Source organism: Falco naumanni, chromosome 7 (genome assembly GCF_017639655.2).
Source record: "Falco naumanni isolate bFalNau1 chromosome 7, bFalNau1.pat, whole genome shotgun sequence".
NCBI classification, from domain to species: Eukaryota; Metazoa; Chordata; class Aves; order Falconiformes; family Falconidae; genus Falco; species Falco naumanni.
The window spans coordinates 35,024,933-35,049,250 of NC_054060.1; the positions used below are offsets into that span (position 1 = coordinate 35,024,933).

Genomic DNA, 24,318 nt, shown 5'->3' on the forward strand with positions numbered 1-24,318 from the left:
GCCACAGCGCCCCCCACCGCCGCGGAGGGGGCGTGCGCGCCCAGCGACGCGCATGCGCATTGCAGCAGGCGCCAACACGCAGCCGGGCTGTGGGTAGGGGCCGGCCCCCGCGCACACGGTGGGGGCCTGTGCTTATCTGCGGGTGTGTATACGTGCGCCCGTGCGCACACGCGTGGCCCGCGGTGTCTGGCGCGGGTGTCAGCCAGGCCGAGCCTCCTCAGCAGCCCCCCGCGGCTCCTCTCCTCGGCTGCCGTGTGAGGGTTCCCTCTCGCAGCCGCTGCCCCGGGCCTAAGCCGAATGGGAGTTTTGAGACCATCAACAGAAAAGCCGGGTCACTAGGTTATGGCCTGGTTAAAAACGCTATTAGCGGAATCCGCAAGGATTTGTTTTCAGTGCTGGCTGTTAGTAGTTTATGGCTTAAGGAGCAGCGGCTGCCTGCAGGTGCAGAAGCTGGACGTGTCCCTTGCGCAGCCGGGGCCAGTACAAAAGGCCCGTGGGCCTGTGAGAAAGCGGGGCACGATGGGCCGCGGCAGGCCGGGGGCTGTTCCCTCTGGCGCTGCGCTGCCCGCCCGCTCTCGGAGACCGGCAGCGTGCCCTCACGGGCCCCGCCCCACCGCGGGGCCAGCTGCCGCCCCTCGCCCCGCGCGGGCCGGGGAGTTCCCAGGCACTGCCCGGAGCAGGTGGACCTGGGCCACAGGTGTCCCCCGGGACGCCGGGCCGATTGCTGCGCTGGCACGGCAGGCAGACCCGGGACAGCGCCCACACCGCAGTGCCCGGCCGCTGCCGAGGGCCTTGGGTCAGCAGCACCTTTGCGGGCGCGGGCTCTGACCGCGGGCTGGCTTTCGCCCACCTCCCGGCAGGGCCACCCTGTCCCGGCACAAGTGAGTCACCGCGGGCGAGAAGTTGGGCAGCCTTCCCGGGCCGCCTCCCCGCTGCCCGGCGAGGGCCCGGACGCCCTTCCGCTGCCGGCAGCCCCGCGGGCCGGGCCGGGCCGGGCCCTGCTGCGTGCGGCGCTGCGCGTAGCCGGCGGCGGCCGCGCCCCCGGCGAGGGGCGGTGCGGTGCGGTGCGCGGCTTCTTCAGCCGGCAGCGGCGGTGCTGGCGTGGCGAGATGGCGGCGGGCAGCGGGGTGCTGCGGGTGCTGGGGCTCGCTGCTCTGCTACTGCCGGTGGTGTCTTGCGGGCCGCCTGGAGCGGCGGAGCGACGCTGCTTCTGCCAGGTGGGCTCTGCTGGGGAACGGGGCCGGCGGCGGCGCTCTGCGTGGGGCTGGGGCTCCTGCCCTCGGGGCGGGTGGCCCTTCCGTGGGCACCGCTGGGCGCCGGTGCCTCAGCGCCTCGGCTCCTCTCCGAGCATCGGGAAACCTGCTGGGAGGTGTCTAGAGCAAAGGGACTCAGGGGGTGACTTCTGCCGACTGAGCAGCCCCGTGTCCTCTTCCTTGCCTTCTTAACTGTATTCTCTCCCTGCCCCTAGCAGGAAAGGTGAGTGTTTCAGCTGGGGATGCAGGTCTTCCCAAACCACCCAGGTGCCTCTTGTCAGCTGCGTCAGGGATGTGTGTTACTCCAATGCCTGGGAGCTACCTCATCCCTCCTCCTGCAGGTCTGCCTTTGCTGTTCCTCCCAACTGCTCTCCAGGAGAGTGTGATTGCAGCAGGTGCCTGCTACCCTACCCTACCATGCCCAGGGGTGAGCTGGGCTGCCCTGCTTGTTAAAGCTCTTCCAGGATTAATTCCCCTTGTGCCAGGCATGATACTGTCTGGCCTGGTGCACTTGGTGCACTTTCTGTTAATGTACAGTGATGAAGGGAACTTGGTACAGTCAACCAAGAGGTGAGACCAAGGAGCTGGATTTTGGGGGAACAGTCACTATGCAGATTCCTTTTGACTTAACTTTGAATATCTGAGATCAAGGAGCAGTGATGATACAATGCACATAGTGAACTTCTTAAAAGGAAGCTACTGTAAAGCCTATTCTTGCTGTATTAACATTATAGTGCTTAAATGTGAGTGAGAAATTGAGAGTGGAGAAAGAAAACAAATGCAGTTCTGTGCTTGGCGTTGACTTTATGCTCTGGATGAGTCTTGACACTTCATTTTTGGAATTGTGTGTTGTGTGGAAATGGTAAATACAAGGTATGCTGGTAAAGAATTGCAAAATGTGTGTCAGTTCTGCATCTCTATAGGGGTTTTGCACGTACGCTTCCTCTGTAGTTGAAGTTTGTCTCCTAAGGATTGAAATCTGAGTCAAGAGTGTGGTATGGGGTAAGAAGCCCAAACCACTAAATGAGTTGGTATAGTAGTGACTCGCAGGCTTTTTTCCTTGGGTAGGAGGAACTGGCGTACTTTTTACACTGTTTGTTGCAATGCACTTCTTGTTTATGGAGTAGCATATGCTTTGGTTTAGTTTTCAATATAAGTGTTCAGGTTCAAGATTTTTTTTCCAGACTTTATTGCCTTTGGGAAAGTGTGTTATGTAGGGTGGCATTTCTCAGCCTTACTAACCACTTAACCTTATAAAAACCACCTCAGGTAATGAGGGCTGCCTCATCTTTTTGTAAAAAAAAAAATAATCTGATCATCTTGTGCAGAACTGGTCTAGTGGTTTTTATTTACCACCAAATAAAATATAGGGCAAGCCTTAAATGATATGTTTTACCTCCCCTTACATACTTGAAGGCCTGGGTATAGCTTTTGGCTTCCTCCTGTGAACCATCTCTTGCTGTCTTACGAGCTTGTCAGATTAAGAAACCTTGTTGTAGGGTGAGTGGAAGAGCTTTGATTTGTGTATCAGCCTGCACTGGGACAGCTGACAAGGGCTGCTTTTGAGACTGCTTGCTCTAGCAATATTTCAAATGCTGACTTAAGTGAGCCGTAATTCTGGAATGGGTGTTGCAGTCTTATCTGTTTGTACTGCTAAGAGCAATGCCTCACCTGCTTTTTTTTACTGTTATTTTAGCTCCTCAATTGCTTGGAGAGGTTGCTAACCAGTCCTGAAACTTTCATTAGAAACATCCATCTGTTACTAAAAATGCTGAAGTTTCACATACTCTTTCTGCTTTCCAATCTGTCTCATTAGTGCTGAATAACATTTCGATATCGGAGTTCCCTCGAACTTTACAGACAGCTCATCCCCCACCCAGATATTCCTGTTTGTATTAATGCTTTAGTCAGCCATGAATCAGTTCTATGTGTTCCTATTAATTATTGCTCATTTGTTGTTTACAGACTGATGTAGTTGCATTAAGGATGCGCTGCGGGTGTTTGGCAGACTGGGATTTTGATGAAGTTTCCGGCCTGGCAGAGGGCTGGTTTCCTTCGGGGGTGTTTCTGTGGCCAGTATGCCATCATTAGGGGTGAGTCTGGGCACTGAGAGGTACCTTGTTGTTACCTGAACACACTTTCAAGCCACTCTTGCGTTCTTGTTAAATTGATGTTCACCCAACAGCCTCCAGGGCAGGAATTCATACCTAGCACAGTTCCTGATCTCTCTGGGGTGGCTCGAAAGGTACTTTCTAAGTGCAGAGCAGCTGCAGATCCTTCTTTGCTAGCAGATGCTTGGACGTGCCATCTGACAGCACTTCCCCTCTGTGGTTTAACGCCATCCTGAGGCTCTCACACAAGATTTGCTTCTTGGTGAGCTCCAGCAGCCACAGTCCTTGTTTTCTGGGTGAAGGATGGGGGAGAAAGCACCTGGGCTGGCATATACTGCTTCAGGTCAGGTGCTGCGCGTGACTGTCCTCTCCTGGCTGCCTGCTCCTTGCTTAAAGTGTGCTGGCAAGGATGGAAGGGAGAACTAGCTGGAGCAAGTGCTACAAGCAGAGCCACAAGTCACTTGTGTGGGGTGACTGCAAGGAAGTTTCTTCTGGGCTAGTAGGGAAAGCATCTGCTTGTCATCAGCCTGGGACTGGTGTGGCTTGTCTAGAAAAGCAGGCAGCTGCCAGTGAAGTTGGTACAGGCTAAAAGCAACTCCTTGGCCACTGTAGCATTTCACCTTGAGCTTGAGTTGGAACTACCAAAGAAATACAGAAGGGTGCAAGGCCCCACATTACCACAAGAGAGGGGATCCTTCTGCTCTGTGTGGCAGTGGTGAGGCTGCACCTGAGGTGCTGGGTCCAGTTCTGGGCTCCTTGGTACAAGAGAGACATAGATATGCTGGAGCCAGTCACGTGAAGGGACACAAGGGTGATGAAGGGACTGGAACATCCCTCCTATGAGGAAAGGCTGAGAGAGCAGGGACTGTTTAGCCTAGAAGAAAGATGGCTCAGGGGGATCTTATGAATGTGTGTAAATACCTAAAGGAGGGGGGCAAAAAAGGAGCCAGGTTCTGAAAAAAGCCTGATGCCTAGTGACAGGACAAAGGACAACGGGCACAAACTGAAACACAGGAGGGTCCATCTGAACATCAGATAATACTAGTTTACTGTGAGGGTGACCAAGCACTGGCAGAGATCACACAGGGACGTTGTGGAGTTTCCCTCCTTGAGGTTATTCAGAAACCATCTAAACATGATCCTGGGCAACCAGCTCTAGGTGGCCCTGCTTGAGCAGGGGGATTGGACAAGATCACTTCTAGAGGTTCCCTCCAGCCTCAGCCGTCACTTATTCCCTTCCCTGTGCCCTATTTTAGCTGCAAGTGGGAAATGCAGAAAAGTTTGCTGCCTTTCTTGCCCAGCCGCGCAGTAGATGGTGGTGTATGGGTCTGGGATGGAACATGTAGCAAGAGAAGAAAGCCCTAAATCCACTGCCCAGGGGACATTTCAGTGACACTGAGGAAAGCAGAAAGAGTTGGGGAGAGACAGACCAGCAGTGCAGGGAAGAGCAGACTACGGGAGCCTGGGAGGGTAGTAAAGGAAGATGAAACAAAGGCCAGTCCCAAGGATTACACAGTCCACGTGTGGTGGTGTTTCAACCTGTGTTATGCATATGAGGTGGGTACGTCAGTGTGTCAGTGTTAAGGGATTGAGAGCGGCTGTTGTGGAGGGCCAGCCAAATGCCTTCCTCAGTGCTTACTCAGCAGCCAGTGTCACTTGTGTCATTCCTGTCCCACCAGCAGCTCCCTTGCATCTCTATCTGCTGGGCAAACCCAGCCCTGCCTGTCGGTCTCATGCTGGGTGGAGTGAAACCCATTGCTGCTGCTGCTGCTCAGCTCCGTGATTCACAGATGCCAGCAAGCACATGGCACATGTTTGGGGCTGGATCAATTTCTGTTTAATCTTAAACAACTGTTCTAATTATTACAGGCTGAGGATGTAGATAAATACTTTAGGGAGGTGGAGGGAAAGTGTTTTAAGGCACCACCCATTGCAGGGCATGTTTGACACATGCTGTGGCTCAACTGCTCTGACAGCAGGAATTGAAATACAAAAAAAGTGAGTCTGGCTGCATACAGGGCTGAAAGAAACTGGTTCTGGGGTAGCAGGCTGTCACAGAGCAAGAGGGAAATTGGGATGAAGACCATGCCCTGCTGAGTGGTCTGATACTGCCTGCTGCCCTATGTCTTAAAGTGGGTCAGTGCTGTTTGGTGGTAGCATCACTGGGGCTTTCATCTTGGTCTCTGAGGAGACTTGGCTCTTGATGCTGTCTTCTGTACCCCTTCAGCTGTGAACTCCGGTAGGTTGGGCACATACAGGTGGTATCACCATGCCTGGCTGAGCTTTTTTCTCAGCAGCCTGGTGGCTTAGGAGGCAGAGCAAGAAGGTAAGCAGGCCAGTGATACCTGATTAGCTGTGTGCAGGCTAGGGAAATTGCCTGTTTCTGCACAGTCTGACTGAAATCCTTGGAGGAAGAAGGAGTTTTCTCTCTGATTTGAGCAGAGCTCATGTTTTCCCCAGCATTTCCCCTCTGTGCTGCCCTCGTAGGCATGTTGTTGGTGGCATTGTGGCTAATCTTCCTACCAGTGCTTTTCTAAACTGAGCAGTGGATGTTAGGAGATCTCCAAAGTACGGCCCCCATCTACTCCTGAGAGCTGTGGGAGCATCTGCAGTGCTTCACTCTGGGTTATTTTCAGGATGATGTTTTGTCAGGTTGGTTCTGGCTTGAATTGGTCGCTAGATATAGCAAAGACAGGCCTGGTGCAAATGGTGCGTCCTGTTTCAGTTGAGGGCTTACTGGGTGCTCCAGTGTTACCTCTTACAGGGGTGTCATTGCCTTGGTGTGACATGTTTGTCTAGTGTGGATACAGAGAGCAGCTGAAGATTATTCACAGATCTTTTTGTAGGCCACTTATAGAATGGGTCTAAAAGCTGCCTGCCTCAAATGATGGCAAGTTTCCAGGAAATAAAAAATGTGGTTAGTGGGTTGTTTTTTTTCTTGTTGTTGTTGTGATCTGTTTGGGTTTTTTTCCCCCTTCCTAATTTTGAAACAGCTTTAAATTGGGTAACTGGATTAGCGAATTGTTGCTGGCTTTTTTACAGGGGTGATTCAGGCTAGTGGAAAGCTTAATTACTATGCTGTTAACCTTCATTGCCATGCAATATGCATGACAGAATGCAGTACATGTGTGAGGGTGATGCGGTGGGCTTCAATGTGAACACTAGAAATAGAAGTGAGCCTCCAAATCATGGTGCCTTAACAAGAATGATTTGCTCAAGTGGAGCAGGGCATTCTGGCATGCTCTGATTGATTTCCCTTCACTCCCTCTCAAATCAGTGTGGCTAAGCCCAAAATATCAAAGCCCTTTTGAAAAAAAGCTGTTTCCAAAGTGCTGATTTGGGCTGTAGAGTAGTCTGGGGGCTAGCACCAGGATTCCTTTCACCTCTGTCCAGGGTGGCAGGAAGAAACTTGCCCTTGCCTTTAAGGTGCTCTGTGCTTAATCCAGGCTATTTCCCCACCACCACCCCCTCCCCATTTCAGACTATGTGCTCTGAGGGCAAGTGCTCCATTTCTGCCCTCCTTGCAAGAAGGAGGGTAGGGAGCTTCATTTCCACAGTAGTAATTATAATGCTTTATGTAAGTCGATGTGTAGGTCTTGTTGAATTATCTGAGGGCTCTCCGGAAATGCGTCAAGGCAGGTGGCTCATGTTTCTCACGTGGTGCTGTTTTTCTCTCTGTACACAATATATTTTGCTCTAATTGTGAAGGCTGGAGTAGCACCTCTGCTTTGGATTCAGCGAAGCTTTTTCTTGAGGCTTGCAGGATTTTACTCGCTTTCCTGGGTCTGATTGCAGAGATGCCTGTGGCTTTGGTCATCTGCTGCTTTTTCTGCATGGAGGGTGATACCTGCTTCTGTTTGCTGTCCCACAGCGTTCAGCAACCCTTAGGCTGGTTGAGTGCTTTAAAAGTAGGAAAAGGGGGAGCCCCTTAAATACAATTCAGCACCTTCTTAGGCCTTGTACATCCCCTACCTGCTTGTTTGTTCCTGGCCTCCCCTGGGGAGTTGCCACTCAGCAGTGTGCTCTGTTGCACTTCACAGGATCTGCCTGTGCCGGTCTTTCCAGGCTTATTCTGCCTGTCCCTGCTTCCAGCTTTCCTGTGCACAGAGAGAAGGCAGAGATTGCACGTAACCCCCTAGAACAGTGTAGTGGGGAGGACATCGCTTCTGTGCTGTCTGCTACCAGGGCTTTGTAGGCTTTCTGGGACAGAAGCGGTAAGAGGCTTTCTTATCACAAGCTGTGGCAAACATCCCATTCTTTGCTTTATAAATCAGCAATATCAACTTAGAACAACTCTCTCATCTTAAACCCCTGAATTTATACTGGGGAATGACAGCTTGCCATGTGTTGCTATATCAACATCCAGAAAAAATCCTTGGTGTGGTGTTGAGAGTGAGTGAGTATTAAGACTTGATTTTTGTCGGGGTGATGGGATGAGATCCACCCCAAGGTACTGAGGAAGCTGGTGGGAGTGTTCACCAAGCTGGTCTCCATCATTTATCAACAGTTCCTGCCTAACCAGGGAGCTCCCAGTTGACTGGAGGTTAGCCAATGTGATGCCCATCTATAGGAAGGGGCAGAAGGAGGATCCAGGGAACTACAGGCCTGTCAGCCAGACCTCAGTGCTGAGGAAGGTTATGGAGCCAACCATCCTGAGTGCCATCACGTGGGATGTACAGGACAGCCAGGCGATCAGGTGCCATCAGCATGAGTTTGTGAAAGACCCATCCTGCTTGACTGCCCTGATCTCCTTCTATGGCAGGGTGACCCTCTTAGTGGGTGAGGGAAAGGCTGTGGATATTGTCTACCTGGATTTTAGTAAAGCCTTTAGCACCATTTCCCACAGCGTTCTGGAGAAACTGGCTGCTCATGGCTTGGACAGGTGTACTGTTCCCTGGGTAAAAAACTGGCTTAACTTATTGTGCTCTACAGCTTCCTGAAAGGAGGTTGTAGTGAAGGTGGGGGGCAGTCTCTTCTCCCAGGTAACAAGTGATAGAACAAGAAGAAATGACCTCAACTTGCACATGGGGAGGTTTAGACTGGATATTGGGGAAAAGTAGCCTTCACCAAAAGGGTTGTCAATCACTGGCGCAGGCTGCCCAGGGAAGTGGTGGAGTCACCATCCCTGGAAATATTCAAAAGCTGTGTAGACATGGCGCTTGGGGACAGGGTTTAGTGGTGGGCTTGGCAGTGCTGGGTTAACAGTTGGACCTGATGATCTTAAGGGTCTCTTCCAACCTAAACAATTCTATGATTCTATAATGTCCCTGAGCACTCATCAGACATGCAGGGGAAGCAAAACTACTTCTGTGTTGGCAACTCTGTCATCCAGACAGTAATCTATGTGTCAGAAAGCCATGGCTGCATTTGTACTACTTTTTTTTTTTTTAATAAAAAACTTTTTTCTCCAGGGTTTGCACAGTTTGTTGAGTTGTTCAGGATGATGCAAGAAGCATTGGCTTTCTACATCAGATTTAGAACAAATTGCTAAATGGCTCTGAGGCAAGGAGAGAGACTGTTGCAGTTGTGAATCTGATTGTATCAAAAAAATGGCTTCAGCGAAGTTGATTAACTACAAGGACTTTCTTTGAGTGCTGTAATCTTTAGTGGCATTGTTGTTGCCGAACTGGTCCCTTATGCAAATGCCAGCTTTCACCTGTATGCCATCCTGCAGCCCTGACATCCTGAGGCTAGTCTCAAACAGGAACCTGAGCTGGGCATATAGGTGGCTCACAGCTGTTACAGCAGCCCATATCCAGCTTCTTGCTGGAGGTGGCCCTGGAAACATCTGTGATCTCCACAACTGTGTCTGGTATGTGGACAAGGGCTGTGTGACGTCTAGTTGAATGTGCCTGTCATATCTGCTTTTTAGAGATGGAAGCGTCCATCTGATGCCTATTACTCTGACATCAGTGAATTCTAATATATCAATGTGTGTTAAAGTGTTCCCAAACAAAACTGCCTGTCCCCGAGCAACAAGTAGAGGACCCATCCTAAAGGGTGCATCAAAAGTTCTCTGACAAATTAGCAGTCTGGTTTGATGTTGTTTAATTCAGGTTACACTTACCTAGTTGACTGACTGGTAAAAGGAAAGAAAATAGGTTTTTTTGTTTTTTTTTTCATTGTCTGCAGTGTTAAAAAGTACTGGTGAAGTTGTTAGTGTTCAGTATGTTTTGGTTTTTTTTAATCCAACAGGTTACTGGTCATTTAGATGACTGCACCTGTGATGTGGAAACCATTGATGCCTTCAACAACTACAAGCTTTTTCCTAGACTGAATGAACTTCTGGAAAGTGACTATTTTAGATACTATAAGGTAATTTTCTCATGCAAGAATTGTATTTCTTTTGTGTGCTGCTTTTTTTTTTTTTAATCTCCCTTGAAATTATTGCTGATCTCTTTAAAGTTAGTTACCTGCATTTTAATCCTGATCTGTTAAGAATGCAGGAGAATCTTGATGTGGTACAACATGCTTATAAGATGCATACAGTTTTAAAGATACTTTTTTTAATGCATTTTTCCCTCTTAAGCAGTAGAAAAATGAAGTAACTTCTTTTGTTGAGCTGTGGCTCAAAACTGTTGATGACCAGAGAGCTGCATTGCATAATGAGGGTATTCACAGTGTGTCCCCATTGATGTGGAAAACCTGGTTTAGTCACCAGACCTACAGGTGAATGGAGGGTTGTTACTGCCAGACCTTCATCACTGGATGGATTCTGCTCCCATTCGGTGAGACTGCATGTATATGACTACATGTGGGACTTGTCTGAGTGTGCTTGGGTCGTGGAGCAGTATTTTACCTGTTGCATACAGATACTTAACAGTGATTGTTGCCTGATTGTTTCCACAGACAAAAATAAATAAATAAGAGTATTTACTCTTCTGTAAGAACAGTTCTAAAAGTTCCCAACTTCACTGCACTGCAAACCAGAACAGGTGCATAGATAAAATCACTGCTTTTTCCCTGCTCCCCGTCTTTATCAAACCAACAACATCTCGTTAACTGTTAATTGTTTTGGAAGAACAATACTTGATGCCAGCTCACAGAAGAGAAAGAGTAGGATTTGTCAAAGAAGTTAATGTCCTTTCCCCTCCCAGTGTTGGGATTTGTAATGCAAATACTAAGGTTGGTCTGAATGGAGCATGAATGGAGATGTCCATGTGTGAAAGCACCGGAAGAAACAGCAAAGCAAGGATTAAAAGAATCACCTGCACTGATAACAAGGGCATGAGCAATAGCAATCAATCTAGTAAACACAAAGGAATTAATTGTTCCTGTCAAGCCCAGAAGTCTTGCACACTAACAAGTCCAGAACACAGGTGACTTGACAGCAGAAGGCCTGCACCCTGGCTGCAGGGGGGTGGCAGCAAGGCTTCAGCACATCCTTCTGTTCCTCTAACAGAGAGGCAGGCTGTAGTCCTAAGCTGCCCCAAACAAGGAAACAAAATCAATGGGGAGCAAACTTCCACCGAAGATTCATGGAGAATGAAGTGAGCAGTATTCCAAGGCCAAAGATTGCCCCATAGTAGCTGTTGGCTCCTGAAGGGTACAAACCACCTGGCCAAAACCCAGTTTGTCATTGCTCAACGGGAGTCTTGGGATGTGATTAAGAATTGGTGGCTTGTGTCCTGTCTTCTGTGTTACCACAAGCAGTCCTGGCCAGGCCATCTGGGTGCCCACATCTCATATGAGACAAGTGAATGAGTATGATCAACTCTAAGATAAATAACACCATCTGTTTCCACTCTGACTGCACTTGACCTTGCACTAAGGTCTGTTGTCTGAAACCTTGTGCTAAGGCGCTGAAGATGTGTGTCAGTAAACTGGGGTGTGGAAGATGGGCTTAGTTGCATGGAGGAAATGTGTAACAGGCTAATATGTTACTTGTAGGTAAACCTAAAGAAACCTTGTCCTTTTTGGAATGAGAACAGTCACTGTGGAATACGAGACTGTGCCGTAAAGCCCTGCCCATCTGTAAGTACCAAACCTGTTCTGTTACAGCTCTTCTGTGTTTGGCTTTTGCAGACCAAGAGGAAGAAGCCAGCAAATGACGTACTCTTAGCATTATTGTAGCTATAGCAGAACTGTAGCTGTGATGGAGCTTTCGTAGGTGCAGTAATACTGGTATCCATGAGAAAGGCCAAAATGCTAAATTATGGAAGTTTAAAGAAAGGCTAGGCTTTTAATAGCTGACCCTCTGTGAATGGCCAAAAACTTGTCTGATCCCTCTTTTATTTTTGATGATAGTGAGATGTTTTTTGGGTAAATCCACTGTTGTTACAAGAAGTGCCTCTTGTGTTAATTGCCAGGATATTTGCCCTGTTGACGCATGAGCTACACTGTAATTTGCGGCTTTGGCTGACGAATATGACTAGGCCCTCTCCAGCCCCCTCTCTCTCTCTCGATGTGAAATGGCTCTTTGAGTCCTCTGTTTCCCGGTACAAAAGCAAATGCTCTTGTCCCTGTATCCTGGACAAAAAAGTTTTGTTATCTGAGCTAAAAGAAACCATCTTGACTGCAGGTGTCAGCCTGAAAAGAAGGGAATGAGAAAGTGAATCAGAACTTGGTTACTGGGTCGATAGAGGTGGAGAAAGTGCCACCCAGCCTGGCTTTGTGGGTTCTCAGCCAGCAACAAACAGCCTGTCTTACCCTCTCACTTCTCTCTCGAGCAGTTTGTGTGCTAACGGCACGCAGGGGTATGCCATGCCGGCAGTGCCGTGAGTGCTCTCAACGGAAGAGGCCTCCTCACCCTACTTGCATGTGTGTTTCTAACTCACTGGTTTATATTTCTGTCTGATTGAAAGTATGGTGCAGTGAAGCAGATGTCTGCCCCCGTCACCTGGCAGCTCTGTGGTAACCTGGTACAGGGTAGCTGTTGGCTGAAAAGAACCTGTCTAAGTTGACATGACACCCTGAAGGAATCTGGTACAGGTGTGTGTGCGAGCATCACCTGTCACATAAATTCGGATACGTACGTTAAGTTCATCTGTCTTCTCAGCAGCTACCCTACCCCTCAAATGAGTGTTCTTTGCTTCCCTAGTCTTCAGAAAGCACCTATTATGGACCCAAAATGGAATGATGATTTTTTTCTTAATAATCCTACATTTTTTTTAAATACTTCTTTTTTTCCTTAAAAAGGATGGGTTTGCTAATGATTATGACCAGTGTGACAGAGTAATATTACAGTTATGTTAGTTTTAGCTAGACATTGTTCTTATTTTAAGAACTGACTGTCACTGCTGGTTTTAGGTATTTTCATTTGGGTCCGTTTCACTCCAAAAGTGACAAAAATTACTCTTATTCATTGCTTATTTTTTCACTTCCTGTGCTATTTGGCATCATAGTATTTGCTCCTGCAGTGCCAAAGTGGTTTTATTGCCTTCCTACTGATGGAGGAAATGGAAGTTGAGGAGAATTTAGGGCCTGATTCTTGTGCATACTGCTCAGGTTGTGTGGGGCTGGCAGGCCTGACATTATGTGATGGAATGTTAAAAGGGAGGTTTTTGGATGACGTGTAAAAGGGGTGGTCGATGCAATATCTGAGGAGGTGCCTGGGCTCTGGCCAGGAATGCCAACATCACCAGGAGACAGGATATCAGACATCAGCTGGTCAGAGGCAACTCCAGCTCCTCTGAAGTTTATGTTGGCTTCCTCAACCTGGTGCTTGGGTAAGCAAAATATAACCTGACGTAGCATCTGTGGAAGGCTGCTGACCTTTTGAGGAGTCTTGCGAAAAATCAAAATAAAATGCCAAGACTATTGCTTAACCTTAGTCTGTGGAGGAGCCAGAATGTGGGATCCATTGTAAGCTGAGCTGAGTGCTTTGATTACCTTCTAACTTCTAGAAACTGTGGTAACCTTCCTAATCTTTCTCAAAGATTAGGCTGAAAGCCTCATCAGCCCTACATGTAGCACATGCTCAATTTTGTCTTTCAGGACGAAGTCCCTGATGGCATCAGGTCTGGAAGTTACAAGGTAGGTGTGTCTGTGTGTGCAAAATGATGCAGCTTATAGGACTGGCTTTGTGTCACTGCAGCTGATAAAAGCTGCCTTGATCAGATGGGCAGGATTTGTGTCAGGATGTACTTTGTGGCTAAATTTTTACCCTCTTCAAGTGTTTGGCATGTATAGAGCCTTTGAGGTGGCTGTCCTGAAGTCAGGTATTCCCCTCCACTAACACAGAGCAGTTCAGCAGACTTCTCCAAGAGCAGGTATTGTCAGGCACAAAACCCTACTACGGCAGTACCAGAGGCCGCTGTGTGTCCCAGCAACAGCTACTGCAATTGCATGAGCCTCTGGATATCTGCAGACATCCTGTGGAAATACAGGGTGGGATGAATCATAAAAGTGTTTCTGATGCTTAACCTGGTTAGTGCATTAAAGGCAGAATTATAACAGCAGAAAAACTGTTTTTTAATGCTCCTCTCTCCCCACCCCTTTGCTTTTCAACCCAGTATTCTGAAGGAGCCAATAACCTTGAAGAATGTGAGGAAGCCAAGAGACTTGGAGCTGTTGATGGCTCTTTGAGGTTTGACTTCTTTTTCCACAATCCTTACTTCTCTTGAGGGAAACCTAGCCATCAGCGCTCTTTCTGATAGTCTCTTTCCACTTTCTTTGCAGTGAGGAAACCCAGCAAGCTGTGCTCCAGTGGACACTGCACGATGACTCTTCAGACAGCTTCTGCGAAGCTGATGGTATGGGGACCTCTTAGATCTGACAAGTCTTGTAATGGGATTTTTAAGCACCTCTGCAGAACTTTCAGGCCAATGTGTAATATTTCAGCAAACCTGGAGCATATATAGCATTTCGTCTCTTTTTTTTCTGCCCTGCTCTCAGTAATCTGAAAATAATATGATGCAAATGTTTCTGACAGCTTTGTTGCTCGTCAGGGTCTTGCTGTGTTCAGCAAGTTAGCAGCTTGGGTGGAGCATGCTCAGAGTTTGCTTTGCCATCAGTGGCCTTGCACTCCGATAGCTCTGAAGGCTGGAGAGCTTTGCTCTGCCACAATGGGTTGATGTGTAGCAAATATTACGCACCTGCCTCTGGAGAGGGATGAACTGGTCTCTGCTGGCAAGACTGTTCAGTATGCAAAGGGGTGGCTGGGTCAGCCTTGGAAGATGTCATTTTCCTTCAGCATTTCTTTTGTCACTGACCCAGTGCTCTGCTTCACAGACATCTATTCTCCTGATGCGGAGTATGTGGATTTACTCCTGAATCCTGAACGCTATACTGGCTACAAAGGACCGGATGCCTGGAAAATTTGGAACAGTATTTATGAAGAAAACTGCTTCAAGTAGGTGTTTTGGGAGACAGGTTCCACAAGCCTGCAGGCCCTGATTTTTTTGTAGAGGGGCTGCGTGAGCTTTAGCTGATCCACTAATCCCCATTGTCCTGCTTTTGCTGCAACACTCCTGCAGTGTGGGCTGTCAGAGGAGGGGACAAGCCGTGTGGCTGCCCCATGAGCCCGCTTGGCTGTTCTTTGTACCATGGCTCACCGATGCAAGCCCTGCAGTGTGGTGAGACAGCAGAGGCTGCACATATCTTGTGTGATGCTGTCCTGGACACACAGTGCCGTCCTCCCTGGCCGTTGCATGGGTGAGGTGAGCTCTCTTCCCTGGCTGCATGCTGTGGGTACTTCTGGGGCTGGTGCAGCGGTGGGCATTGGTCTGTGGTCCTGCCTGCTGTGGTCTCTCTAGGGATTTCCTCCCCGTTTGTACTAATGTATCACGTTGCACCAAGGCCACGGAATGATGTCCATTAGCACCTTCGTAGACACTTGAGTTTTCCTAGCTGTTTTTTTCTAAAGAAAGAAAAAGAACCCCCTCCTAAAACCAGAGAAAGCCACGTTTTGCTCTATCCTTTTCCTGTCTGAGCAAAGCCAAAGCACAGAAGGCGTTCTTGGATCTCTTTAGGCTATTTCATTGCAGAGAAGTAACTACTTGTGCAAAACCAGTGCCACACAGCAAGGAGACAGTAACTTATTTACATATGTTATTTAAATTATTGTTTTATTTCCTTTTAGGCCTCAGAATGTAAAAAGACCTTTGGCACCTGGTAGAGGTGAGTCATTTATTTATCTCACTAAGTCATTTAGTAGTGTACTGATCCTAGGTTCAGGAACAGTAAATGCTCTCTGAGCTACTTCTACTGAATAAGTAGTACATTATAGCTCTTGATCAAGTGTAGAATTTTATGGCTAATGCAAGGGCACCTGGAAGGGTGGCTTTCTAGCATCCATCAGAGAAAGAAAGTCTGATTCTCCGCTCCTAGAAGAAATGCGAGCTTTGGAGGGACTGGGAGCAGGACTGAGCCCTGAGTTCCTCCTGGGTGCCTGGTTTCTGTACTTGGCAGTGCCAACCTGACTGTGATGGTCTGAAATGAGAAACCAGCTGGGATCCTCTCTGGAAACCATCCCGTAAGAGCAACTCTGTCCCAGAGGCTAAGGCTAGATGGTGTACATGAAAGCAGGGAAGGGTTTTGGAAGCGTAAGAGCTTCTTGCCCAAGGCTGCTAAGAGCCCCCACGTCTCCTGGTGCCCCATCCTGCCCAGCATCTAGAACATCATCAGCCTCACTCCCCATCTGTTTGGCCTCAACACTGCTCCAGCAGTACCCTCTGGGGTGATCTTTTTTCCCCAAAACTGTGTAGGTGCTTTCCCCCCTCCCTTGACCCTTGTGCAAAGGAGTGGCACTTCAGCAGCAGCACTGAAGGAAATGTACAATGTCCTTTAAAATATCAGTGCTTCCCTTGACCACCTCGATTGTTTAGGGCAAGAGCTGAATGCCATTGCACAGGTACATTGAGGGGAGGGGGAAGGACTGCTGTTTTGCAGATGAGGAAGCAGGAGGACATGAAATTGAAGGATCTGACCTGATACCTGCCAGAGTTGTTGCAAGTGACTAATAAACCGCAGGAAGCAGGGATTGGGTCTTTGAGTATCTTGTCGGAGATCATACAGGAGATCTCTGGCAGAGGTAGATATTTATGTCCCTTGTTTTCTGGTCTTTGCTTCAGCTGTGTGGTGGTTTTACTTCTGTTGCAAATATTGATCTTTCCTGTGTTGGTCAGGTTATTCAGTAGCATTGCTCATCTGATATGTTCGCTGCTACAGTTTGAGATGATGTATTCAGAACACTTCTAAACCTCCCTGGAGAGGCTCATTCTCTTGTCAGAGCAGATTAACAGAGCAATCTTAATGCTTGCGCTTTGGAGTTTAATTTTGGTCATGTGTAACTTTTGTCTCCTCTTTTCTCTCCCTCCACCACTTGTGCTTTTTTTCATCAGATGATGGAGGTGAGTGGCACTCTGTTTTTACTGATAACTGAAACAAAGTGGTGTCTTTATCATGCTGTCATGAGCTGTACTGTTAGATAATGCACCTGGTTAGCAAAATCATTATATGGACAAATCGGAAGTTGTCTGAAAGTTCTGCTGTGTTCAGGACCCTGTGGGGAGAGCCCTTTGAGCTCCCTGTCCCTGAGGCCAGCCCATCCTTGTGTGGAGGCCCAGCAGTTTTTTGAGAGTACAAGTCCTGTTTGAAGGTAGTCACTGAACTTCAGGAACAGGACTTGCATTGTGGTTTTCTTTTTTAGTGCTTTATCGCTGAGAAAGCAGCACTCGGGTTGGAGCTTTGAAAAGACTCATAGTCCTAACAGCCTCTGACAGCTGGTAGGAGCTGGATGCCCAACTCCCTTAGGCCCTGCAGGGCTCATTTCTGGGAAGGGCTATGCCATGGAGCTTCTCACCCTCTGCAGCACTGGGCTTGTGTATATGCCATGTCATTTTGTCTCCAAATTATCTTCAAGTCATTTTATGTTCTCCAGATTCCTTTCAAGCATGTAGCAGGGGTAGTGTGAAACACCATCTTGTGTGATTGCACACACTTGGTTGCACTGTGTGGGTTGTTTGGTTTATAAAAATACCCCTTTCCCCACCCTGGCCAGAAGAGAAATGCAATCAGTGATCCTTGTTTCCCCCGCGCTTCTGTCAGCCCTCACCGAGATGGGTGGGAAAGACCATGTGCTATGTTTAGCTACTGCCACGCTGTGTTATAGAAGAATCAGGCAGAAGGGTGGGGAGGAAAACTATGGTCACACTCTTCTGATGTTCCTTTCCCCCCTCCTGCAAACTGGAGTGGGCAGAGGCCTTCTGGAGGCTGGCATCAGAGGTGGTTTCAGGGCATCAGGCTTGGGCAGTACTCTCGAACTGATGTGTTTGTTTTCCTTTTGTTTCCAGGGCATATGTTTTACAAGTGGCTGAAAGGTAAGCCTTCTTCCAAACTTGGTTCCTCTTCCTTGGAGGAACCCAAAATGGCCAGGGAGCGGGTGGGAGTTACTAGCCACACTCAAGTGGGATTAGATTTCTGTCTGACAGCCAGGAGGAGAAAATTCAGCGTATGCTTTTAGTATCTTAAAATGCCCATTTCTTTTCAGGTGTCTGTGTAGAGAAACGAGCTTTCTACAAACTCATTTCTGGTCTCCATGCAAGTATCAACATCCATTTGAGTGCCAGGTACCTTTTACAAGGTAAATGCTACTTCCTGCCTTAGCTCTCCTGTGTCAGTCCTAAATTGACGCTTCTGTGGCTCTGCTAAATGCTAGCTGGAGCCTGTTCCAGCAGGGCTCAGCCTTCTTCTGCGCTCTTCCCTTCCCTCCCTCAGCACACAGGTTGTGTAACAGAATTAGAAATGCAGTTACCACATGCCTTCAGGTCTGACAATGGCTGGACTGTGCTCTGTACCAAGACTTCCAGCACGTATTCCTTCTGCTCTTCCTCCAAGGTTATTTTGGAGTGGGTTTCTGACTGCATATCAAGGCTGTTCCTTCCTAGCCTGTCTTTATGGCAGTCAGTTTAGCAGTAATCTCACCTAGACTGTGAAAGGAAACGCGTGGCTGGGCTTTCCAAAGACCCTCAATCCATTTCCATGTGCTGTTTCCATTTCCTTTGTTTGCCTTTGTCCATAAGTAGCTATCTGAAGAATCCAAATTTCAGCCCTGGGGCTGAAAATTGAGGGCAACGTCTGTCTCGCGTGGCCAGAGGCTGTGGCATGCCACTCTGGCAGCGTGGGGTGCAGGTTCTCACTGACTTCCTGAAGGATTTAGCCATGGTAGTTTAGAGTGGCACCTGCAGACCAAGCCTACCACCTTTATTATGCTAAAGCTTACAAAACTCAAGTACAGATCTAGAGATAGCCGTTGGCATTTGGATAAATAATGCAGATTTACCTAAGTAATTATACTTGAGTCTCTACAGCCCACATAGGCCTCTCCTTGATGTGAGTGAGACTGCTAGAGTTGGGGTATAGAATAACAAGAGAAAAATTAAAGGCAAGAGGTGAGTTGGGACTACAGAGAGGATTAGGAAAATAAGGTGGGCTACAGAGAGCCAAGTAAGTGTCTTTGGCGTGCATAGAAAGGGATAGCTTCTGCTATGAAAGGCTACAGAAGGTGATCTCTGTGCTGAGAAGGTGTTCCTTGCCTCAGCTTGATCCATGCAGGGATTTCTATCTGCAGGTGCCGTGGTTCTCTTGTAGAGAGCCGACCTCAGATCAGAGTTGAGAAGGAGTCCTTTCCTGCTGGGCTGGTGATCCACTGGTGAATTAGAAGATAAATCTTCTCCCCTTTTTTAATTTTTTATTTTTGTATGTCAGCTTGCTGTATTATATCTTCCACTACCTACTTTCTATAGTCATAAAATACTACGTGATAGGATGAGCAAACAGAAATATTCTTTGTGAAACCTGCGGGCTTGATAACGGAAAATAGGGGCCAGTCTCCTCTGGTCCTTGGCTGCTTTTGTTCTTGCCTTTCCATAACGGAAGGAATTCTATGAAGATGTCCCTGTTCAGTAGGAAGCCTCCCAACCTCTGGCCCCCACGCTGCTTCCCAGTGCGGTGGGATCAGGAGGCCTGCACTGTCTGCCTCTGCAGATGCTTAGACCAAAGCAGAGACCCTCTTCCAAGTTCTGCAGTTAAGCCAGTGGCTTTTGTGGGTAGGAGTGAAGGGACTCCTCACTTGCAGACAAATGTTGAGCTATCACCAGCTTACGTAGAACTGCTGGTCAGAAACAATCACTTTGCCTGCTGAGAAACTCTTCAACTGAGTTTCAACTCAACTCAAACTATGTTTAAAATGGGCAGCCTCAATTTTTAGCTCTTGCCTCTAAGCCTGGGTCATGTTTTAAACCAACTGACAAAGGTCTGCAGGAGTTCTGCATTCCTTGGAATTTGAGTTTGGTTAAAAGCGTTGCCCCTCGACTCTTGAACAATTTGTGGTTGGTGAAAGGGCTGGGACTGTTGTAAAGCTTGGCTCTGCCTGATTAGAGTTACATTTCACTGTTCAGCTTGGGACGGTGGGAGCAGTTGAACCACAACTATACCCACCTGCCTCACGTCTTGGGTTTCTTTTGCTCTCTCAGAAACGTGGTCAGAGAAGAAATGGGGCCCCAATGTTACAGAGTTCCAGCAGAGATTTGATGAAGTCATCACCAGAGGGGAAGGTCCCAGAAGACTCAAGAACCTGTATTTTCTCTACCTGATAGAGCTGCGGGCCCTATCTAAAGTGCTGCCGTTCTTTGAGCGCCCAGGTTTCCAGCTGTACACAGGGAACAGAAGTCATGATGCAGAAGTGAAAAACTTACTGCTGGAAATTCTCCATCTGGCCAAGTAATTACATTCAGTACCTGGGGAGGATGGCTCTTTCAACCCTGGCATCTCTCAGTGTGCTTAACCTTTCGCTTAAAGCGCCTAGAAAGGCAGGTTCTGGGTTCTTTCTTGTGGTGGGACAGCATGATGTGTGCAGTAGCATAGTATTGCTGGGAGTACGTTGGTATCTGTGTTCAAATTGCAAAATAGAGTAATTAGGCCCACAGTTTAATAGTCTAGGCTGCCTCTTTGATTTAGCAGAATTGAATTTAATAACGGCTTACGTGTCAGCCCTGAAATTGGCTACTTGTTTGACTCATCTGTGGAATACCAGCCCTGGCTTTGTGGTTTTGACTAGAGAAAAAATTCTAAACATGTTGGTAACAGAAGTTTGGGCTATTGGACAGAATTTGGACTAAGAAGAATCAAAGATAGTGGAACCAGAAGGAAACGGGTATCTCCTAATGTGATCAGTGCTTGAACTGATCTTGTCACACTCCTGTGCCTTCAGTGCTTACATCTGTTAGAAAACAGACTACGATTGCTTATAAACCATAGAGTGATGGCTGAAAATGTCTCCAGGGTGAGATGCAAGCTAAAACTGAGAGCCTTCAAGAGATGTAAGAAACAAGCAGCTTGCACTTAAAATGCATCTAGAGATGCCCAGTGTCTAACACCTATCAGTTTCACTTGCACACCTGACCAGGTACTTCTGCGGAGCTGGACTTCAGCCATACAAACAAACAGTGGAGAGCTAAAACTCTTCATTTTATTTCAGGTCTTTCCCACTGCATTTCAATGAAAACTCATTCTTTGCGGGGAATAAAAGGGAAGCTGCTAAACTAAAGGTAACTTGCCACCCTACCCTTTGGGACTCTTGCTATCTAAAGCATGTTTTCTGGTGTGTCTGGGATAATACTAGATCTGAAAGGGACCCCAGTACGCTCAAGGTACTGGGTCAGGTATTTCCGATACAAAAGAAAGCAAAAAAGTGAAAGTGAAAAAAGAAAGCAAAGCTTTCTGCATGGTTTGGGCAGGTGTGGGTAACTACAGACAGTTGAGTGTGCCTTAAGGCAAGTGGTGAATTGACCCCACTTCAGGAGGCATCTCCCTCACTCAGTCCTGCTGAATTTAGCTTGAAGTCCAGGATTGATGCATTATTGGGTTTGGATTAATACATGGAAGAACTCCTAATTAGTGTGTAACCACGATCAACTTGAATGTCTCTTCCCCTAGGAGGAATTCAGGCTACACTTTAAGAATATTTCTAAGATAATGGACTGTGTTGGCTGTTTCAAATGTCGCCTGTGGGGGAAGTTGCAGGTAAGCTTTGTCAGCAGCTGGAGACATGTCTGGATGCACCTCATCTGATGGGTCTCTGGCACTTAGATGTGGTTCTTAGATACCAGTCAGCTCCTAGATACAGATCAGGGCTGCTCGAGCTGGTACCTAGCTCAGGCAGGAGGAAGCCTGTGTCCCTTTCCAGTGGAAAAATGGATTAAGCTGCTCCCTGAGAGAGGGGAGGGGGTGCAGAGCCTCTGGCAAGTGAGGCAGAGGGTGCTGTAAATCTGGGAGTTCATGGAGATGGGCACTGGTGTTTACACATGGTCAAACCTAGCCAGGAAGCATCTGTGTGACAGCAGAGCTACCCAAGGAATACTAAATAAATAAATAAAGCATCTTGGCTGTGTTCTGCTCCCTTCCCTGAGCTGTGTTAAGTCAAGTCCAGGTCCTGCTCTGTTAAGATGATGTTAACAGGGATCTTTGCAAAGATGGAGGGAAGTTAAACTTGTGAGTCAGGCCCTGGATGTCTCCCCAGCTGTTAAATGATCTTGTTTGTTGCGCACAGACGCAGGGCTTGGGTACAGCGCTGAAGATCCTCTTTTCTGAAAAACTCATAGAAAAGATACCTGAAAGCAGCTCTTCCTATGGGTTCCAGCTGACCAGACAAGAAATCGTTGCCTTATTCAATGCCTTTGGAAGGTGAGTTTGAGACTTTCTTTTTCTTTTTCTTTTTTTTTTTTCTCCTTCTCCCTCCCTCACCTCTTGCTTCTACATACTGCTGTATTACATCCTGTTTAAGTTTCAACAGATCTTACTGGCAATATTGGTGTTCACTCCCATTCTGGTCATATCTCACAAAGAAGCTCGCAAATATCAAATGATGATAATATGGCATGCAACAGTTGAAATAATTTAAAACAACTTCTTTATGTTTCTGTAAAGAACTCAAGGAAGCATTTGTATTTGGTGATTTTTAAGAAACTGTGAGTCCGTCCTTGGAGCACATGTTCCCCAGACAAAGGTTGCTGTTCTTGTTCTGTGCTCGCTTTAGAGCTCTCCTTCAAGCTGCTTGCTTCCACCAGTTCATTCCCAGAGCTGTTTGTGGTGATTGCATTTAACAGGAATCCATCAGTCCAGCCCTTGCAGAGAGCTGGATGAAAAGGCTTTGGCAGAAGAGGGGGGTAATGAGGCCTTTAGAGGAGGGAACAGCAATAGCAAGACACTCTGGTTATGTGTTACCACTTCATGGTGGTGATGGATCAGAGTTTCTGGCAAACGGTTTTTACAAAGGATTCTCCCAGTGATGTTGCTGCTATGCTGAAGCTCAGGGGACCTGCTATGTCTCACTTTGGACCTACTGGTGTTACCTTCTGCAGTGTGAATTGCCAGCAATAGGGAGACCCTTAATGTGCGTCAAATCTGCAACAGCCCAAAGCACCCTTCCCTGGGACTGTTGTGGTGCTCCCCTCCTGAGCGTGGCTGCTGCATTCCCCTCACGCCAGAGGAGCTGGGCTTCCTTCTGCCTTTCTCTTGCTGTGTCAACACAGCCTTTGGAAGCAGCGTGGAGACTTATGGACCCTCTGAAGGTCTGCTTTCAGAGGAAGCTGGGGGCTGGCAGGCAAAAAGCCTTTTTCTGTCTTCCCTTCCCACCTCTGCTGCCCAGCTGAAACTCTAACCTGGAAGCCCTCTGCTGTGTGAAAAGACAGGGGCCAGGCAGCTCTTTTTCAGGCTTCCACCTCATGTCCCGCCTACCTGGATTAAAAGAGCATTTTAAAGCAGACCTCCATCTTTTGCTCCTTCAAAAGCGATTTGGGTTATTCAAAACCTTCTTAAACCAGTAGCTTGTCCCAGCTGGGAAGAGCAGAGCTCTCTTTGTAGGAGAGGTACTCACAGGCCACATCCTCGGAGCCAAAGCTGGCATCCTTGCTGATGCTCTGGGGGTAAAATGCATTCAGCAAGAAAAACTAGGTAGGTGATTCAAAGGAGCCTTCAGCAGAAACCAGCTTATATCACAAGGAGACTGTGACCTGCCTGCGCAGCTCATAATATTAGTCTGTTTCTTGACCTCTAGTTAATGGGTTTGTCTGATCACTGCTGTGCTCACTGTAACATCCAGTTCCACTGTGTTTCTCCAGTGTTTGCTTCAAAAAATCTGTGAAATTAGCGAAGGGCCAGGTTATCACCAGAACCTGATTTAGCTGATGTCTCTCTCCCCAGGAGCTGTTTGAAGCTTTACTCAATAGCACTTCTTTTCCCTTGAATTTTAAATAAAGTGTGATGTGTGTGTTACTCTAATGTTTCCCTTTTGCTTTCCTTGCACACAGGATTTCAACAAGCGTCAGAGAACTGGAAAACTTCAGGAACATCTTGCACAATATGCGGTGAATTCATTGGAGAAAGAGAGACTGAAAGTTTTCTGGCTTGGCTGTTCTGGGTTCTCTAAAAATGGACAAACACCACCTTCCATCTCTCTCCCAACCACTACACCCTGAAGACCACTTGCTGGACCTCTTCTTCCTGATTGTCTGCAAACTGCTGATGACAAATATTTTTTACAAGGAAAGAAAAAGTTATTCTACATACAGTCTCCACTTTTTTTTTTTTTTTTTTTTAAGATATAAATTTATATGGGGGAAGGTCATTCTGAGTAACTTTGGATGTTGCTGTACTCTTCTGAGGGCTTAGACCCATCTCTTTGCCTTCAGGAGCTGGAGGTAGGGCAAGAACTATGACACCCAATAAATTTGGGGAAAATTCCTTGTCTGCTCCATAATTCCAACTAGCCTCTTGCTTACAGTGTCTCTACACTAAGAAAAGGAGGGGAAAAAAAAAAACCAACAAACCAGCTGCCTGAGCTCTAGGGCTGTTGCAGTACCTGGGTGCCTTCCTCATCCTGGTGAACCACCCTTATGGCACCTGGCTGTTCCTGATGGTCTCTGCGGCCGCAGCCCCGCAGCGCCGTGCTGCCTGTGTTTTGTAGGCTTCAGTCCTTGCCTCCCGGTTGAAGGCAGGGGGAGATGCCCCCTGAA

At 47.7% G+C, this 24,318-nt stretch overlaps 1 protein-coding gene across 2 annotated transcripts; it reads left to right on the top strand.

Annotated features, from left to right (window-relative positions):
• Window positions 1-1,071: 1,071 nt before the first annotated feature.
• On the top strand, window positions 1,072-24,046 carry ERO1A (endoplasmic reticulum oxidoreductase 1 alpha). Of its 2 annotated transcripts, none has more exons than XM_040601473.1 (16): window positions 1,072-1,217; window positions 9,560-9,679; window positions 11,255-11,338; window positions 13,301-13,339; window positions 13,819-13,892; window positions 13,985-14,058; window positions 14,537-14,657; window positions 15,387-15,424; window positions 16,648-16,656; window positions 17,599-17,625; window positions 17,796-17,888; window positions 19,780-20,026; window positions 20,784-20,853; window positions 21,242-21,328; window positions 21,855-21,988; window positions 23,614-24,046. In XM_040601473.1, exons 1-16 carry the CDS (start codon window positions 1,110-1,112, stop codon window positions 23,672-23,674), a joined length of 1,386 nt encoding a protein of 461 aa, XP_040457407.1. In that variant the 5' UTR covers window positions 1,072-1,109; the 3' UTR covers window positions 23,675-24,046. The 2 variants fall into 2 exon arrangements, with proteins under 2 accessions (XP_040457407.1, XP_040457408.1); XM_040601474.1 differs by lacking the exon at window positions 1,072-1,217 and adding an exon at window positions 3,207-3,346.
• Window positions 24,047-24,318: the final 272 nt, after the last annotated feature.

Excerpts from the sequence above, each read along its gene's own strand:
- ERO1A (XM_040601473.1), top strand. The coding sequence starts at position 1,110 with ATGGCGGCGGGCAGCGGGGTGCTGCGGGTGCTGGGGCTCGCTGCTCTG. Across the intron at positions 14,059-14,536 it reads CAGCTTCTGCGAAGCTGATG|ACATCTATTCTCCTGATGCG; the intron begins GTATGGGGACCT and ends TCTGCTTCACAG. Across the intron at positions 14,658-15,386 it reads TATGAAGAAAACTGCTTCAA|GCCTCAGAATGTAAAAAGAC; the intron begins GTAGGTGTTTTG and ends ATTTCCTTTTAG.